The sequence below is a fragment of the Amblyomma mixtum genome, chromosome 5 (assembly GCF_055824585.1).
Source record: "Amblyomma mixtum isolate Tamu chromosome 5, ASM5582458v1, whole genome shotgun sequence".
Classification (NCBI taxonomy): domain Eukaryota; kingdom Metazoa; phylum Arthropoda; class Arachnida; order Ixodida; family Ixodidae; genus Amblyomma; species Amblyomma mixtum.
The window spans coordinates 105898727-105917077 of record NC_143016.1 but is presented as its reverse complement, the minus strand read 5'-3'; the positions used below and the strand labels follow the sequence as shown (position 1 = coordinate 105917077).

Genomic DNA, 18351 nt, shown 5'->3' with positions numbered 1-18351 from the left:
GCAGAGTGAACGTTTGCAATCTTCTGCCTTGCGCTCAAGATGGTTGATAGATTGCTAGGCGCAACACCGAAGTGTGTGGCAATGACTTTCCCTTGCGCCTGCTGTCAGCCACCCTGAATATCTTTATCTTCGTTTGAAGCGAAACTGCTGTATGTTACGATGCGTTCCACGATGGCGTCTACAGAATGGACTGCAGAGATCATAGAGATAGCACGCGAGTCAGAAATTGTGGTGGCAGGGTGGCCGGGGAGCACGGGCATTGGTTCGATCACGTGTCAGTCACATGCCAGGCAGCCGTTGATGCTAGATTCATTCGCTCTCCCTAGATGGCGTGGCGTGCAGGAAGCGCGGGTGATTAAAACACATTTTAGGTGTGGGCGATTCAAAAAATCAAAATTTAGCGTGTTTTGAAATTTTTTTCTACTTGTTTGCGCATTTTGAGCCCTGTGAATACAAAACTGCTTCGTTATAACCGATATAGTGTCGAATTTTGAATTTTTCGTTTCGTTATACACATAGAACTCCCATAGAAATAAAGCATGTCCAACCAAACTTTTCTTTCACTTCGTTATATCCGATAATTCGCTGTATCCATGTTCGTTATAACGAGGTTCGACTGTATTGGTTGCCTTACACAGGAAAATAAGGTAGCTACACATAGTAATTAATGATTGGATGCATAGGTAGCAGATGCTGCTTGTGCATATGTTGATTGATTGTAATTTCTAGCTTCTTTTGTTTCTTTGGGTAACACAATCAGGTGCTAATTATTTAAAATTTTAAACACTAAATACATATGTTTTGTTATGTGTGCTAAGTTTTACTTCAAGTATTATCATGCTTTCCTTCATATATTAGATCGCAGCTTTAGGCACCTGTTCCCAGATTTAGCGGCGTTGTCCCTTGGTGTGACCTGTAGTGCGAACGAGAAGCAAAGCGGTGGATGGTAGTACGGCGGGAACGATGAAGGTGAACGAAGAGAACAGCAGAGGATGAGAGACTGTGATAGGAAAGAGAGTGTGAGGAGCAGAGTTCAGCTTGCAGCTTGCATGGAGAAAGATATGGCAATTGGCAGTGTATACAGGAGGGCCCATTGGTATTCACTTTTTTTGTGCATATCTACGAGCAGCTGCATTGCAAGCAGTTAAAATTCCCAGAACTCTCACTTGGTCCTTAGAGCTAGCATTACAGTTGGCAGACCACTACTGAAGGTACAAAATATGGCTGCAGCAACTTAGGTAGCCATCATTCAGCCGCAATTAATAGTTCACTCCACTTGCCTGGAAGAGCTTCGGAAGGAGGCTTGCACATATAGCAACCAGTGCTGTGCACACTGCATATGCAGCAATGTGTTGTGTGCTTTTATGTAGCATTTGGCTTGCCTGTTTAGTTTCAGTGTGTTGTGGTTGAAACCTACGTCAGCAGGTCCGCTTCAGAAGCAGAGAATGTGGAAGAGTGAGCAACAAGTGATCTTGTAGCCTTAAAGTTGTCACATTAAGTACTACTAACTGCTAACTAACTGCTTTACCACTGCAGCTAAAAATGCATCTCCTACCTATGAGCCTCCATCCACCCACCTCTCCACCTTCCAGAAGCCTCCACACACCCGAAGCCCACAGCAAAATCAAATTCAAAGGCGCAATTGGAAAGCATTAGTGTAAAACCAATGCTTCTAATGCAGATTTATCACATCACATTGCCTGATCACCTGTGTATTTTTTTTTCTGTAAGTCAAGACTTTTTAATGGTCTTATTGTAGTAACTTTACATTGCTGTGCAGAGTTTGTTATTGTCAGTTTGAAACGTGCTTCTATTTGCCACTGTGAAAACTTCTGTTTTCTTTGTTGCTTATCTTTGGTGGCTAAGAGCTGCGTTTATGCTTAGGTATTCCTAATCACTTATTTATGCTTTGTGTTTTTCTACCTCTTCCTCATTGCAGGCGGTCAAGAAAAGGCCGGAGTTGAAGCTCATTGTCACTTCGGCCACTCTGGATGCCGTAAAGTTTTCACAGTATTTTTTCGAAGCGGTGAGTAATGCTTGTGCTTGCACCCCAAACTGTTCGCACTGCAGTTCGCAGCCTTTTATGGCACAAATTTTTATGCTCATGTTTAGTTTGAGTTATTTGAAAAAGGATCGTGCCTGCTTGGCTGCTATTTGCTTCGAATAAGGATTTAGCCTCACATTTTCCTTTCATGTGACATGGCTTCTCAGGATGAAGCATGTGTCTTGTATGGGTTGATGAATCTGTGAGCTTACTTTTTGTTCGATCTAGATTGCACGTGCAGTACGACATTACTAAGCTAGAGCACTAGGCTCCAAGAGCTGGCATGAAATTGTAGAGAGCTTGGGAATCTAGGTTATGTCAGAAATTCATTGCATTAAGACATCTTCTCATCATTTCTACAAACACCCGCTATTGTAACTTTCTTACTTTGGGGCTGTACAGTAGACTCCCGCTATACTAAACAACACGGTAATAGTGAAGTAAAACTTGAGGGGCGATTAGAGCAGGCTGGACTATGTTTCTCTGTGCTTCTTTTTTAAATTAATCCTAAATGCTGACTAAGTAGCCAGATTACTTGAGTGTATACTTAGGGCCATGCCATCACCAACAGCTGATATGTAGTAAAGATTTTTGCTTGTCCTAGCAACATTACTGTATGGGAATTCTACAATATCTGTAACGATCGCTCCTGGAAGTAGTTTTTTTGCTTGAGGCATGTGTGGTGTATGGCTTATTCTAAAGGTATCTACAGTAGGCACCTAAAAATTCAATCTTCAGTAAGCTAAAGGTTTTTTTTTTTATTTTTCAAATCATCGGAAGATTACTGGAGTATATGATCCATGATTTGAATATTTAAATTGTATCTTGAAACTGCTCTTGCAAGTACAATTGAAAACATCAGTACGATGTAAAATATGGGTTAAAAGCTGTGGCTTTAAACCGTATATTTTAAGCTCACTTGGAAGCTTGTTTTTCAGTGTCTCGTTCTTCTGCTGAAGTATTCTGAAAAGCCATGTGTTGAAAGTCGTATTGATTTAGCTTTGTGGCATGTATAAAATGTTTATATGCACTTGTGGTCCTTTCATTTTAAAACAGCCTATTTTCACGATTCCTGGAAGAACCTTCCCAGTGGAGATACTCTACACCAAGGAGCCTGAGACGGACTACCTGGATGCCTCGCTCATCACTGTGATGCAGATCCATCTGACAGAACCGCCCGGTCAGTGTCGGATCTAGTGCCGTGCTGTTGCTGTGTAACTAAATTTGCTGTCTGTGTCTGTTACCATAGTATGGAAGCTAACGCACCTCAGAATATCCAAGAAAACATGTCCTTTGTACGTGTGAATGTTTTTTTCGTGTATTGATTGTACTGTTCTCTCAGCAGAAGAAAACAGAACTTGTAGCTACCATTGATTAGAACTTGCTTCAGGTGTGAATTACAGCATGACTTCTTAGAATGGACAGTGCATCGACTAGAAGGGCTGAAACCCTCTAGAACTGAAGCGCGTTTAGAGGGAAAGGTTTTCATAGTAAAAGTTGTTATATGGCGCCTTCCCTGGTGAATTGTCATGGCATAGAATGTCAACATCCGATGACATGATTGTGGAGTCACCAGTAATCTGATGGTCACGGATTCACGGTCATGTGTCATCATGTGGCCTGCACCTGGCTCATGACCGTGAGCCTGTTGCAATTGCTGTAGTATCCCAGGTGGCCACAAAGTTAGTCTGTCTTAGGAATTATTAGCAAAAGACAGGCAATAGCATGGCTACATCTTTTGCTGAGTTCAGCTCCTTGCACAGCAGAGCTCAAACACTGTGCAGTTTGTTGAACTGCTAACACTGGCTAGCTTGTTTTATAACATCCTTGCCCTGCTGATTCTCGTCAGGTGACATACTGCTGTTCCTGACGGGTCAAGAAGAGATCGACACTGCCTGCGAGATTCTCTACGAACGGATGAAGTCTCTGGGGCCTGACGTTCCCGAGCTGATCATTCTGCCGGTCTACTCGGCTCTGCCAAGTGAAATGCAAACTAGAATCTTTGAACCAGCCACACCAGGCTCTAGAAAGGTAACCCCATTGCATTCTCAAATTTTTTTGGGAAAAAAAATATTGGCTGTATGGCATTTTTTCCTACATTTTGCTCTTTTTTTTTCATGAACAGTGTTCTAACCTAATTTTAAATACCTAGTTTTTTCACGGCAGGTCACACTCACTTTTGCTAGCTAAATGTTTAAATGTAATAAGCCAGTAGTGGCATATAATTTCTTCCCAAATTTTGTGGAGCTTGTTCTTAGTGGGTGTATTTTATTCGGTCCTCAGCAACTTGTACACATGCGGATCAAAGGTTTCTTTCTTTCCTTCTTTTTTTTTTTGTTTTGTTTCTACAACCTTTCCACTCCCTTCCAGGTCGTGATTGCTACCAACATAGCTGAGACATCTCTCACTATTGATGGAATCTACTACGTTGTGGACCCAGGCTTTGTCAAGCAGAACGTCTACAACCCAAAAACCGGCATGGATTCTCTCGTTGTTACACCAATCTCACAGGTATGGACACTTCACAACCACCATGTTCGAGCTTGGTATGATTCATAGTGAATTAATTTCATGTACCATATGCTGCTGCTTCCCCTTAATGTGTGAAACACAAACATTGCATGCAGATATACTTCTGCTGTTGCTTTGAAGGCTTGCTTAAACAAGCACATTAACTAGTTTGAGCCAATGTCTAGCATCTGAAGGTAGGCTTGGAGAGTATCAGCCATGGTACTATTGTTTCATTTCGAGTGCAGAAGTGACTGCATTATGGTTTTATGCATACTTTTAGATGCACGCTTGATGTGGTTCTAAATGAAAACAAAAACATCAACACGAATTATTGTCAATGTGCCTGAGTTGTTCTCGAGGATATTTTTCACCAAGTGTAGGCTTTTCTAGAAGTTAATTCATCAAAATTAACTGTGAAAAAAAAAAATGTTTTCCTTGCTATTTATTTGTGCACACCTAACAGTTGGATACATATGGGAATAGCCACTATTATTTCATGACATTATCGTCAGCTGTTAATGGTTTATGGGGATTTAACGTCCCAAAGTGACTCAGGCTATGAGGGACACTGTAGGGAAGGGCTCCAGAAATTTCGACCACCTGGGGTTCTTTAACATGCACTGACATCACACAGCACACGGGCCTCTAGAATTTCGCCTCCATCTAAATTCGACCGCCAAGGTCGAACCCCTGTTTTTCAGGTCAACCACTGAGCCACCATGGCGGCTACAATCATCGGCTGTTGTTGGTGCTGATTGGTTCTTTAATAGGCTGCAGGAGTGCCATTATCCATTGTTTCTCCAAGCACCTTGAACACATAGCATCATTGTGTGTCCAGCAGGCTTAGCCAAAAAGCTGGATGACTCTGAATGGAATCAGGCAGTCTTTCTGGTTATGGATATTTCTGTTCATGCGGTTGGTGTTTTTTGAAGCATCAGAGTCTCCCGTCTCAATGAATCAAGTACATTATCATAACCACTGATCATTTATGTTGAACTAAAAGTGGCCAGGCTTTGGGCCACTACCTGTTGCGTGACCAGGGCTTGTGGTCATGGAAACTGTATTGTGATGTAAGCATGCCTTCTTGTCAGAATGCTAAAACGGGCGTGAGGTTTTCGAGCCACACATCTGTCCATGTTTTTCATGCGCAGCAGATGTCGCTTGCTGGCATCATGCTTAGGCATGCAGACGGTCTTTTCTTTATCTTGGCCTATCTTTCTGCGATATTGGTAAGGCGCGCTCATTTCCAAGTATACACGTCGAGGTGCTCCTGAAGATTGTGTGTCAGCCCTGTTCGTTGTCATCCTCACCATTGCCTCCTTACAGGCCCAGGCCAAGCAGCGGGCTGGACGGGCTGGGCGCACAGGCCCGGGCAAGACCTACCGTCTCTACACAGAGCGAGCCTACCGGGACGAAATGCTGACCACACCTGTGCCAGAGATCCAGCGAACCAACCTGGCTTCCACGGTGCTCCAGCTGAAGGCCATGGGCATCAATGACCTTCTCTCCTTTGACTTTATGGATGCTCCTCCCACGGAGGTATACTTACGTCCGAACTACTTTAGTGCTTTGGTCGTCGCAGCAGAATGTCTGGTGGAGGCGGCAACAGTTTCCACATTGATGTGCCCGCTATGCAGAGTGCTCACCTTATCTTTATGCGAAACTTTTGAAGGTGTCTTGAGGCCTCAAGCAGCCCTCGGCACAGTACATAGTGATCATGTTGCAACCTTCTAAACGTTGACCACTTTTGGGAAAAAGGTTCACAAAAAAAAAAAAAATGACACACATTTCTTGGTAGACCTGACACCTCACCTTAAGGGAAGGATGGCGGAGGGAGTAAAAGGAGGAAGAGCAAGAAGGAGAGATGCTGTAGGCTCCAGAATAATTTTCACCACCTGCGGATCCTTAAAGGGAAAATGCAAAGAATTAAAAGCTGCTTGTAAATGTTAGAAGTGATGCTCAGAAGCATTGACACCAAGTATGAGTCTTCGAAACTGAGCCGGCAATTTATTATGAATTTTTAAAAATCGTGTTTTTTAAAATTCGCGGGCCGTTTGGTGTCTTCGTAGGGAGCCATTTTGGAACCAAAATCGGGAAAACAGACGTCACTAGTCCCATGACATCGGCAGGCCACCACACGCTGTCATTCGCTCGAGCCGCGGCAGCTACGACGTCACGGGCACACTTCCGGTAGTGGTGAAAATCGTCTGCTCGAGCCGCCGCGCGCCCCCCTCGGGCAAGCACGAGCCAGCTAGGCATTGCCTTCGCGCATATGTTTTCAATTTACCTCTGCCGCCTCTTTCTGTCGCGAGTTCGGGAGCCAAGAAAGCGCAGAGACCGGAGAGACGCTGCCGACGCACGCTGCTCCTCGGGAGTGCGACAACCGGAAGTCGTAAACCGAATGTCAGCGAATGACGTATTCATGGGTGGAGCCCAGTCCCGGAGCTGTTTTCTTAATTTTTTATGGTGCCCCGTGCGTACGAGTTGAGGGGGGAGAGGAGGAGCGTGATTTTTAATCGTCTATAACTTCGTTGTTATTGATGCTAGCTCAAAAATTCTTGCACTGGGGTGACGAGTGATGGATTTCCTATCTTTACATAATCTCAATAAATTTATTTCATAGTCCCTTTAATGTGCTTTGACATTCCACAGTACATGGGTGCCTTTTGCGTTTTTGCCTCCATCGAAAAGCAGCCACTGCAATTGAGATTGAAGACAGGTTCTTGGAATCAGCAGCCAAGTGCCCTAACCACTGATGTGTAGCAGTTTGAGAGGGAGGCACATGCTCGCAGCTAGTTTTGCTGGCATTTGATGACATAAGCAATCTGAAATTCCTGAGATTTAGATTTGCACTGCTCCTTCTGTACAAACTTAGGTTAAGCCCATTGCAGGTTTTTCAGAGTTCTTTTAGCTTCAGGGAACTCCAGCAGTTTTCAAATGATACTGAAGAACCCCCGCATGTCTTAGTGTTCGTCCCTTCCTGCCTGATGTGCATGCAAAAAAGAAGAGCACACAGGTGCACAGCCCCTCAGAAAATTTCCCAGATTTAATTAATAATGACTGGGTGTGTAGTGAAAGAGTTGGCTATAAGCAGTTGCAGTATGATTCATTGGACTTGGCACAATAATAATGTCTATCTGCTCTTTCTCTTTGTTGCTTTTTCCAGACTCTGATCATGGCTTTGGAGCAGCTGCATTCCTTGAGTGCCTTGGACAACGAGGGACTTCTCACACGTTTGGGACGAAGGGTGTGTAAGCTTGGCATACTCAAAGCACTTGTTATAATGAACAGGTTGAAATTTACGTTGAGGCAGTACATGCATATCGTTCTTATCCATACCCTTTTTTCTCTCTTCCTAACCAATCCAGATGGCTGAATTCCCTCTCAGCCCTAACTTGGCCAAGATGCTGATAATGTCTGTTCACTTGGGATGCAGTGAAGAGATCCTCACAGTGGTCTCTATGCTGTCCGTACAGAACGTGTTCTACAGGCCAAAGGTATGTGCTGCATACAGTCCAAGGAAACTCAGTAGATGAAATGTTTGCATGCACCTCAATGTTTGCTGCATTGTCTACCATCATTTCATGCATGGTGTGCTCTTAGGTCTCACTGCTAGCATTGTCCGTTGAAGTTTGTGTCTGTACGCCTTTCTAAGCCTATTCTTCTGCGCTAAATTGGCTTGAATCTCTTTCGTACTTGCAAAGAACCTGTTATGTGTAATTTCATGCAGTCACAACACCTGTTTATTTAACCAAAAGCACACGGAGGTAGACAGCTATGTTGGTTAGTCCAAAGCAGTCAGGACAGCATTCTGTGCAGGTTGTCAATAATCACCTCTCGATGTCGTTGCCGCACAGTTTTCATCTCAAAAGCAGACGACTGCCGCCCCGGCTTTTGCCAAATGAATTTACTATGATGCGAATGGTTTCGTGCAATTGGGGGGGAGAGGGATGCATTTGTTAATACAGTCGACGACCGATTTCTCGGACTCTCTAGGGACCGCAAAAACGACCGAAAAATCGGGCAGTCCGGAAAATCAAATTTCACCGAAAAAATCGCAAACTTATTTCCACTATGCCGAAGAAAGCGGCCAATTGCACACATTCTAAAGCTCCTCATGACTATATTTCGCCGCGCGAAATACCGTATAAGCGCGTATAAGGGCCGCACTTTTTTTTTTCCAGATTCGAGGGCCAATTTTTGGGGTGCTGCCCATACATGCGATATGCGAAAAAAAAAATTTTTTAAGTAAAAACACACCAACCAGGGAATGAGCGACATTTATTCTACGTTCAATCGTCACTCGCGAAGTATTTAGACTCCTGAGCTGGTGCTGCGCTCTGGTGCACGCTCATGCCAAAAGAAGCCGCGCAGCATGTCCGCTGTCAACGCGTAGCCGTTGTTCCGAAATTCCATCACATAGAGGAGCAGCTCTTCTTCCAGTTCAGGAAACTCGCACGGCTTGACTCGGAAAGCGCGCTTTTTGCAGCTTGTGTTTCTCTTTTGGTTGCACCATCATCGGACGCTAGGGGTGTGCGAATATTCGATAATTTCGAATATTCGATCGAATAGCACGGTATTCGATATTCGCTTCGAACCGAATTCTCGGTATTCGAAATTTCGAAGTATTCGCCTCGCGCGAATAGTGTTTCTGGGGCGCTTGCCCGCTTGCTTTATGTGGTTTCGGTTCCGAGTATTGCCGCATAGATGGCTTTTTTTTATCGCGCTTTCAACGCTCGGGGGTCAGTCAATACACGAATCACAACCAGGTCGGGGTGCGAACCCAGCTACAAACGAAATAAAGGTGAGGGCGACGGGCTCTTGCGGAAGATCCTGCGTTCTGGCCGTCTCCGAGCCTCCGCACTAAGGCTGGCGTCGCTGCCACCGTGTCGAGGCAGACGCAAAGAAGGAAGAGCTTCAAAACAAGAAACCTCAGTTTACTGTTGTTGTTGTTGCGACTGAGCGAAGGATGAAAAGAAAAGTGTACGGGCCTGCCGACTGGCACGAGCCGAGCCACCACCGCTGCCACGTGCAGATAGAGGAGAGTTCAAAGTTAAGAGGAAAGAAAGAAAAACGAAAAAAGACGCGCGTCACACAACGCAACAACCGCGTCTGGCTGGAAGATCAGATAAGCACCGAAGCCGCGCCCGCTCCACCGCCTCTCGATTTTTTTTTCCCGTTAGAGTTGCGGAAAAGATTACCAGATAAGACAGATGCCAAGATACACGCAGCCCTACCGCGCTATTGCTTCACCTAGTCAGGTGACAAATCATGCGTACGGAACATGAGCGACCGTTCTCGGCAGCATTGAAGCAAGCCATCATATTACCGGCGGAAGCGCGAAAAATTCAGCGGCAGCGCGGGGACTCGATGTCGCCGAAGTGTATACTTCAATGGGAAGGGCGCCTTTAGTGTGTGATAACGCTAAGCTTATTGTGCACCCGTGGAGGATTACTGCCGTTAACGCTCGGCATCTACGACTGGCGTCTTTTCTTGCTATTCTGACTGCTTGCGCGTTGATGGGAACGGAACGCCGCCGTAATTGAGCCATCTTCGGTGGTGTGCTGAACTCCGTCGCCGCAACTCGGGCACTCCCATACGTTGGAGGCTGAGAGCATTCTTGATGGAAGTGCGATGCTGAGTGCTGCTCGGAGTTACGACCGGGGACAATTTTGCCAGGACGCGCGAGCGGTGCGAATGACGTTGCGCTTGCGGCGCTAGAGTTTTGTACAGCCGTTTCCATTCTTGCTCGAGGGAATGCAAGTCTGGGAATGTAAAAGTTGTTCTTCCAGTATAAATTGCCAGTAAAAATTGTTCTTCACTCTAGGTGTTAAAATTTTGAAGTGTGGTTTTATATAAAGCCTCAGTGCAGTGTGTAATGGCATCGTGTGTTGGGAAAATAAATGGTTTTGGAAATGCCTACTGTCACTCAGCCTCTTTTTAGTGCGAGAAGTACTATTCGAACTATTCGCTTCGAAATTATTTGAAAAAAATTGCTATTCGCTTCGAATTCGCTTCAAATCAAAAAACCACTATTCGCACACCCCTATCGGACGCACTTCTCGGCCACGTCGAATTTCCCGCCCGCCGCGCGCTTACCGACCGCGTTCGAGAGCTAACTCCCAGCCATGTAGCTTAAGGTGCTTTCCCATCGCGCTAAAACTGTGAAGCTCGGCGGCAGCACGCGAAAGCCACTATCACGGCAAACGCGCTAACACGCATGCTAACACGCCACAAAAGGCTGGAGCTGGCGATACTGATGCCGATGTGAACAGCAGAAAATCGCGACAGAGAAAAATGTTGATGGTAATGATCACGGCGCCATCCATAGACGGCACTTGGAAGCTCCGGTGCGCGCGCGTGGCCTCCGCGAACGGCGCAGCGCCGGAGCAGATCGCGGCCACGATAAGATCCGGCGGCGCGCCCGAAGCGCGCTTCGATCGCGGAGGCCACGGCGTGCGCGTAGCCTCCGCGATCGTATTCGCGTTCCGTGTTCGGGACTAAAGACTCGGCACAGATGAGTTCCGTGAACTCAGACTACGGTTCAAGTTCGTGCGGCGGAAGACATTCAAGGACAGTACGAATTCGAAAACACGCGAGCGCAATGTGCCGACTCGCGCAGAATTTCAGCGTCGCAAGAGGCTCGCTCCCTTTAAGCTTGAATTTCGTTTTGTTTGATCAAGTTTTCGATATCTCCTGCAGTCTGAATTAATGAGGTTCCACTGTACACATTATATGGCGGCTTGGGAACTGGCGGCGAGTGCGAACGAGGTCCGAAAAATCGAGTCGTCAGTTGCGGTGCGTCCGAAATTTCAAGCGCTCTTACACATTGGCTCTATGGGCCATGTCGCGGTGCTGCGAAAAAGTCCGAATAATCAAGCATGTCCGAAAAATCAGGCGTCCGAATTTTCGGTCGTCGACTGTACAGACCTTCGGATAGTTTGTACATTTTTCCTGGTCCCCTGAAGCCTGAATTAACAAGGTTTTACTGTACTGGCAAGGTTCGAGCCTCCCGTGCAGTTTACTTAGCACAAGCTCTTTAATTTAACCCTGTTAATTCGGAAATCTGGATAATTTGAACTGGCCGGCTCGGTCCTGGCCAGCGCCCATGCAAGTCTATGGTGTCACACACACGCTAATTCGGGCACTACGGATCTCGCATCGGTTAAGTTGAATGGGCTCCCAAAGAAAGGCTGCGTATGGGTATGACCGGCACGGCAAGAGATAGTCAAAATAGCCCTACTTAAAGGTGCAGTGAAGAGTAACCTGAACTCGTCTTTTTGCCGCGGGAACCCGATCAACACGTTTCGAGCGTTCTTAGAAGCTTCGACTTATTGCCCTGTGTGGCCGATTTCCCTAATTAAATCAAATTAACATCCGGCTCCCGCCTTTTCTTTTTAATTCTTCCCGTATGGTGGGCGGAGTCGACCAACACGTGGGGTGCCTTTCAGCCAGCTCCGTGGAGGCTTTGCTTTCGCTTTATTTTGTTTTTTAGGTTTCCGTGAATAAATAGTTTCATTCGCAGATAATATAGCCGCAACATAAGCCCGCAGAAATAAAAATATGCGCGGACTATTTGCTACTACGGATTACTACGTATTACTTCAGTAGAACATGACGAGAAAACAGTGCCATAGAATGGGCACTAGGAAAGGCGGCACAACACGCGCCCAACCGCAGACGGTTGTCTTCAGCTGGCGCGAATTTGCCACAGCCAGTTTCACTCTCTGGGCATGCAGGACAAGCAGGCACTAGCTGACCAGAAGAAGGCGAAGTTCAACCAGGCGGAAGGTGACCACTTGACACTGCTGGCCGTCTACAACTCGTGGAAGAACAACAAGTTCTCCAATGCGTGGTGCTACGAAAACTTTGTCCAGATCCGGACTCTCAAACGGGCCCAGGATGTGCGCAAGCAGCTGCTCGGAATCATGGACAGGTGCGTGGTGCTCTACGCAGTGGACTTTGCCTCATTTGTTTGTTGCTTTGATTTTGTGACATTGCATATGCTCTGTAAAGCTTTTTGACGGGCTAGTTCCTGGCTGCTGTCACTGCTCCCTCCGTTAGTAGCAGTGCGTGTCTTATGTCATCTAAAGTGGGGTTCATGGGGAATTGTGCCGGTGTGTATGCAGTGATTAAGACGAATGATGCAGTAGCCGATGTGCAGACCAAGGCGAGTACGCGAGAGGTGACGAGAATGGAGAATGAATCAAATTCTGGGTGACGAGCGACGATGGCACATCGTGGTTTGGATTGGGTGGAAGATGGACCAATCCGGAGGTATCCCCTGCACAATGTCCTGCCTTTACGGGTCTGTGATGAGTGCAAATGTGTGGTTGTTATTGCTGAGTGTGTCAACCAATGCTGGGGTCGCATTCCTAAACGGTGGATCACTAATGGGAAGCTGGTGATGGCAACCCAGGTTGGTGGAGGTTTAGGGTAGGGTGGGTGTACCTCTGATCCGGTAGCGGTGTACATATGTGTAAATTACATTGTACTTGCGTCAGTGTGCTTCTCTAGTGTAGACTCCGATTGGGGCTAGTTGGTACGTATTCATATTTGATAGGCTGTACGCTAAAAAGACGTTCACAGGAAAAGGGATAGAGACGACAGGAAAGAAGCGCAACTTTCCTGTCGTCTCTATCCGTTTTCCTGTGAATGTCTTTTTAGTGCACAGCCTATCAAATATTCGTATGCTCTGAAACAGCACACAGCTAGGAATCACAATCACGTTCATTGTTGAAGAAGAAGGCAGCTTGGATATTCTGCATCTGATCCAATCCACTGGAGTTCATCAGCGTCTGTTTGTGATGGTCCTCTTTCTACGAGAGCGTCCTGCAAAAGTACCCATAACATGAAACTACTCTTTAGGGCTTGCTGTACAGAGGCAGGCAGCCATCAGTGTGTGCTTCTCTCTGTATTGCGAGGTTTCAGGCTGCAGAAAGAGCTTGCTGTAGCTACGTTTATTTGCTCGGCTGGTGATGTATATTGTTAGCTGTACTTAAGCGGTGAAGTTCGTGGATAATGATTCTTTGCGAATGTTCTTATCATCAACGTCGAGGTTTGTTTCAACATAATACTACTACAATACGTTAATACCCGCAAAGCCTACAGTTTTCCAGCCTCCTTACTTTTTTTATGATGCACAGCATCTGCTATACTAATATGGGGGCTCTAACTTTCTTACACTTCATTGCCTTAAGCCCCAACTCCAACGACACTTCCTGGGCGTACGCGCTCAGCGTCGGCGCTCTTGGCGCCGCGCAACGACAGGCGCTGGCAGCAGTACGCATCTCCATGGTACTAGGCGCTGGCTAGCGCTGCCGCACGCTGCTCGCGCTTGTGCTCACGCTGCTGTGTGGTTGCCAGACCTTACAGGCAGATGCTGGCCAAAACAGTCTGACTGCCACAAGCGTTTTCGAGCATATTTCACTCAATCAGCACTCGTCACAAGCAAGATATCGGCTTACCTGTGCTTGGCAGGCTTGGCAGAATCTCCGAGCCACTTCAAGCCACAATTCTGCCTTTATTAGCTTATTTTTATGGCTTTTATGGCTCGCCTGCCAGAGCGACGGCAGCCTGTCTACTGCGGCGATCAGACTTTCATTTATTATTTTATTTTGGGACATGGCGCGAACAGCCTCGGCACCAAGCAAAAATGTAGACAGCAAGTTTTGAAAAGCGCGCGAAAAGCCGCACCGGATGTCCCGAGAACCGCGTCCTTCCATTGGTGTATGTCTGCCTGAGGTACGCCCATGAGAGACGTGACGGTGAGCAGCTTCCGGCGCTCGCGCGAGCGCTGGCGCAGATATCTAGCAGTGACAGATATCGGCGCCTCGCCGAGGTTCGCTGGCGTCTCCTGCAGTGCGCATGCGCAGACCGGTTCTAGCGTACGCCAAGAGCGCCGACGCTGAGCGCGTACGCCCAGGAAGGGCCCTTGGAGTTGGGGCTTTAGTTGTTCAGAGGCCAAACGTACGTCATCATGTGATGCCTATAACATTAGCCCTAACTGCTGACATTTTTGCAAAAGTTTTATTTGATTACTATGTCTCCTCTGACAATCTCCTAATGTTCTGTTATGTCAGGATTCCATTATGAACATGCAGCTTCTTTTTAATTTTTTTTTCTTCCATTGCAATTCGTTTCATCATACCTAGCTTAGGCGGTGTGGTCCCATTGTGCATCCGTAATTTGTTCGAACCCTGCTATTGTACGCTTTTCAGGAAACCGCAGGGGAAAATAAATGTACCATCCATGAAACGCAGTAGCCAAATACAACGTGCGTGAAAAAGTTGTGCATTGTTGTCTGCCTTTTTTTTTTTCTCTCTCAGTTCTTGTAAGCTCAACATTCCTCTGGAATTTCCTCTGCATAAGCCTCATCTACTGGAATCTAGAAACTGCATCTTTTAAGCTGCAGGTTACAAGGAAAAAGCGGATGACAGAAACAAAAGTTTCGGAGCCAACCTGCGCAGCCTCAACCTTGTCAATACTGTCCACGTGCCTGCAGTCATTCTCACTAGCATTGCAGCGGCGCTGGAACAGCAGCAACAGCAGCAACAAAATTCACGCTGCCTCTAACCGCGCAGAACATCGTTGCTGCCCAAACACAGTAGGACTCGAGTGCTGATGGAGTGTATAGTGCCGCTTTGGACAGCATGCCATCACCACTGTATCAGCACTAAATGTAGGTTGTCAAAATGCCAGAATGGGACAAAGCACCGTCGTGCAGTGACGTTTGCAGCCCACTTTGCAGGAACACTGCCACAGTTGCGATGTAACAGCCCAGCTTGTATTGAATGGGTTTCAGTGAGAGCTAGGTCAGGACTGACTCACAGGAACATAACAGATAACAGCCAGCAATGTAACTGTGGGGTTCTACTGTGTTGAAATTGCGTATGCATCGAGTAACGAGTATTTTGCACTGTTCACGGCACTGAATGCGCAGTGATAACGTTTCTTATGCACACTCTTTCTCTCTTTGTGCAGGCACAAACTAGATGTGGTGTCCTGTGGCAAGAACACGGCACGCGTGCAGAAGGCAGTGTGCAGTGGCTTTTTCCGGAATGCAGCCAAGAAGGACCCCCAGGAGGGCTACCGAACTCTAGTAGATGGCCAGGTCGTCTACATTCACCCTTCTAGTGCTCTCTTCAACCGCCAGCCAGAGTGGTGAGTCGTCTTCTGTGTCCACTCATGCGTATGCCTCTAGCTTGGCTGACAAACCTTTCTTTCTCGGATGCTTCTTTAGTTCGGAGGCTTGAGGCATTCCCTGTGGCAGTGTGTGCATGCAGGTTTTTCAGTTTCGATGACGGTGCTGAATCCTCAGGTCACATGCAACTGCCTGCTGGGAAGTTTGTTTTTTTTTTTTGCCAGAACTGGCATTACCAGCTGAAAAATATACTGGTGCAAGAGATTCTTGAAAGTGGTGGTAATTACCTCATTTACAGTAGGGAACAAGTAGGGGTGTGCAAATAAATTTTAGAATATGAATCAACATGAAGAAAAAATTCTTCAAATATAAAATTGAATATCTGGTGTGCATGAAAAAAAGAAACTTCAAAAAACAGTAAACAAATGTCTTTATTTTATTTTCTTCTAAATTTTCTAAATAGTGTATGGTCTTTGCAATCGAAATAAACAAAACTGGACTGATTCAGCATATACTACTAAAAAGACACGGCTTGCTCAGAAATGTATACTGCTTGATTAGACAGCATAACAGTATGCAACTTATAATTTGCTCATGTAAAATAAGTAACAAAATAAAATTCATGAATCACACGTGACTGGCAACTAAAAATTTTCTACTAGCTAGTTTTTATTGTAGTTTGAAGCATCACCGTTCAACCTTGTGCATTTATTTACATTGTCGATGTGGTGTTGCCAGGTCAGGTGTGTACATGAAACTGAATGTGAAGTCGATGTCTGGCATCGCGCCAGATGTGTCATTCTCAGCAACATATTATTCATAGTGTCATATGTGTACAGATGTCTGTCACTGCAGTGATACACTTGCCTTAAAGTGATATTTAAGAGCACTTCCCTAGTTTTTTACAGCGAACAGTGGTCTCAAACCCAGTCTTTTGTTTCCTTACACCAGGGTTGTGTACTACGAGTTGGTGCTGACAACCAAGGAGTACATGCGAGAGGTGACCACCATTGACCCCAAGTGGCTGGTCGAGTTTGCCTCGTCCTTCTTCAAGTTTGCTGACCCCACCAAGCTAAGCAAGCACAAGAAACAACTGCGCCTGGAGCCTCTGTACAACAAATACGAGGAGCCCAATGCATGGAGGATATCCCGTGTCCGGCGCCGGCGCAACTGAACGCTTTTTGCTGTGCATGTGGACAACTGTGCATTCTCGACCAGATTACTGCTGCCACCGTCATTTGTGTTGTGCATTGTAAATATGATGCGTCTTTCACTACAGTGCCACTGTCATTGTGCTTTGTAAGGAATGGGAAATATTTGTGCGGCTAACGTAGCTTGGTCATGCCTCTTGGAAGAGGTCTGTAAAAGGAATGCTCTGAACTGGTCATGTCGTAAGGATGCTTGACTTGATGAGTGATTTCCATGAGACGGTGCCATGAACCCTATATTAGCTGATATCTTTTGTCTGTGCAGTGCGCAATGTACAAATTACGGTTGTGGTACAAACATCACTGTAACATAATATCGATCTTGCTATTTTAACAGTGTTTTAGAGTTATGATACCTCTAAAAACATTGTTGCACAACTAGACAAACTCGTTTGTTAATTATAATTAGTGCAATGGCATGATTGTTATAAAATTATTGAATGGCAGAAAATGAGTATTATGAGAATACTGAATTAAATCTTGCCGCATCTTCTAGTGCTTTACTGCGCACTCAAAAAACAAGCTGTTTTCAAATTGCAAAATCCAAAATTTGGTTTCTGTACAACATCAGCTTAGTTATTCTAACAGCTTTTCTCTTCCTTTTTCGCACATTAATTAATATAAATCCTCTTGTGCAGTGTATTGTACTGCATGGTATTGTCAGCCAAATACCTGTGATGTATGTTGAGCAGTGACAGTTTCTGTTTTCTAAGCAGCGTATTGAAGGGGATCTGTCGTACATTATATATCAGAGAGAAAAAAGAACAAAATGCAGCATAAAATTTTTGAGCACGCTGTTCATATTGCTGATTCAAAAATGCATAAGAAACCTAGGTACTGTAAATAAATTAGCATTTCACGTTGGTTTTCCTCTTCTCAAGTACTGATGCTTGACTTTATCCACAGTAATGTACATAGTATTCCTTCCTGTAAACTCCCTTTTGTATGTTATGTAAACAGAGTGTAAATATAGTGATGGAAAAAAAACTGAAAGATGATGTCTAATTATATTGGCAAAATTTGTATGTATTTGTGTAATCTCATCTTGGCCATTAAAATGACGAGAAAAAGGCTTAAGTAAATGAAATTGCTGCCGGGTGTACTGTGCTGATTCTTGCTCCATTGTGATAGTGTTGCGGGCTCGCTGCATGACTTGCACTACGAAGCAAAAGCTGAGTGTGCATTGCCTTGTAGAGAGTTCAGGTAATGTTCCACAGCTTGCGCTTTGCATTAAACATCCTAAACAGATGCAGCCGGGGGCAGAGGTGCTGAAAGGGCTTCAGCCCTCCACGAAAATAGAAATATGATATGGCAATGATCTGGCGCCCCTTGAGGGCTGCTTGACAAGGTGCATGTCCATCACCAGTGCATTGCATCACCAGTACATTGCACCAGCAGTGCATTGCATCACCAGTGCATTGTACCAGCAGTGCATTGCATCACCA

The 18351-nt window shown here is 45.7% G+C and overlaps 1 protein-coding gene across 1 annotated transcript in view; it reads left to right on the top strand.

Moving 5' to 3' along the window:
- pea (ATP-dependent RNA helicase pea) overlaps positions 1-18017 on the top strand; it is a 39991-nt gene extending 21974 nt beyond the window's left edge. Inside the window, exons 16-25 of the mRNA XM_089545799.1 lie at positions 1940-2026; positions 3101-3224; positions 3894-4075; positions 4415-4555; positions 5882-6094; positions 7722-7802; positions 7924-8052; positions 12295-12491; positions 15539-15718; positions 16650-18017. Of these exons, the coding sequence (XP_089401925.1) occupies positions 1940-2026; positions 3101-3224; positions 3894-4075; positions 4415-4555; positions 5882-6094; positions 7722-7802; positions 7924-8052; positions 12295-12491; positions 15539-15718; positions 16650-16872 (1557 nt within the window). The 3' untranslated portion in view covers positions 16873-18017. The remainder of the gene's footprint in view (positions 1-1939; positions 2027-3100; positions 3225-3893; positions 4076-4414; positions 4556-5881; positions 6095-7721; positions 7803-7923; positions 8053-12294; positions 12492-15538; positions 15719-16649) is intronic.
- Positions 18018-18351: the final 334 nt, after the last annotated feature.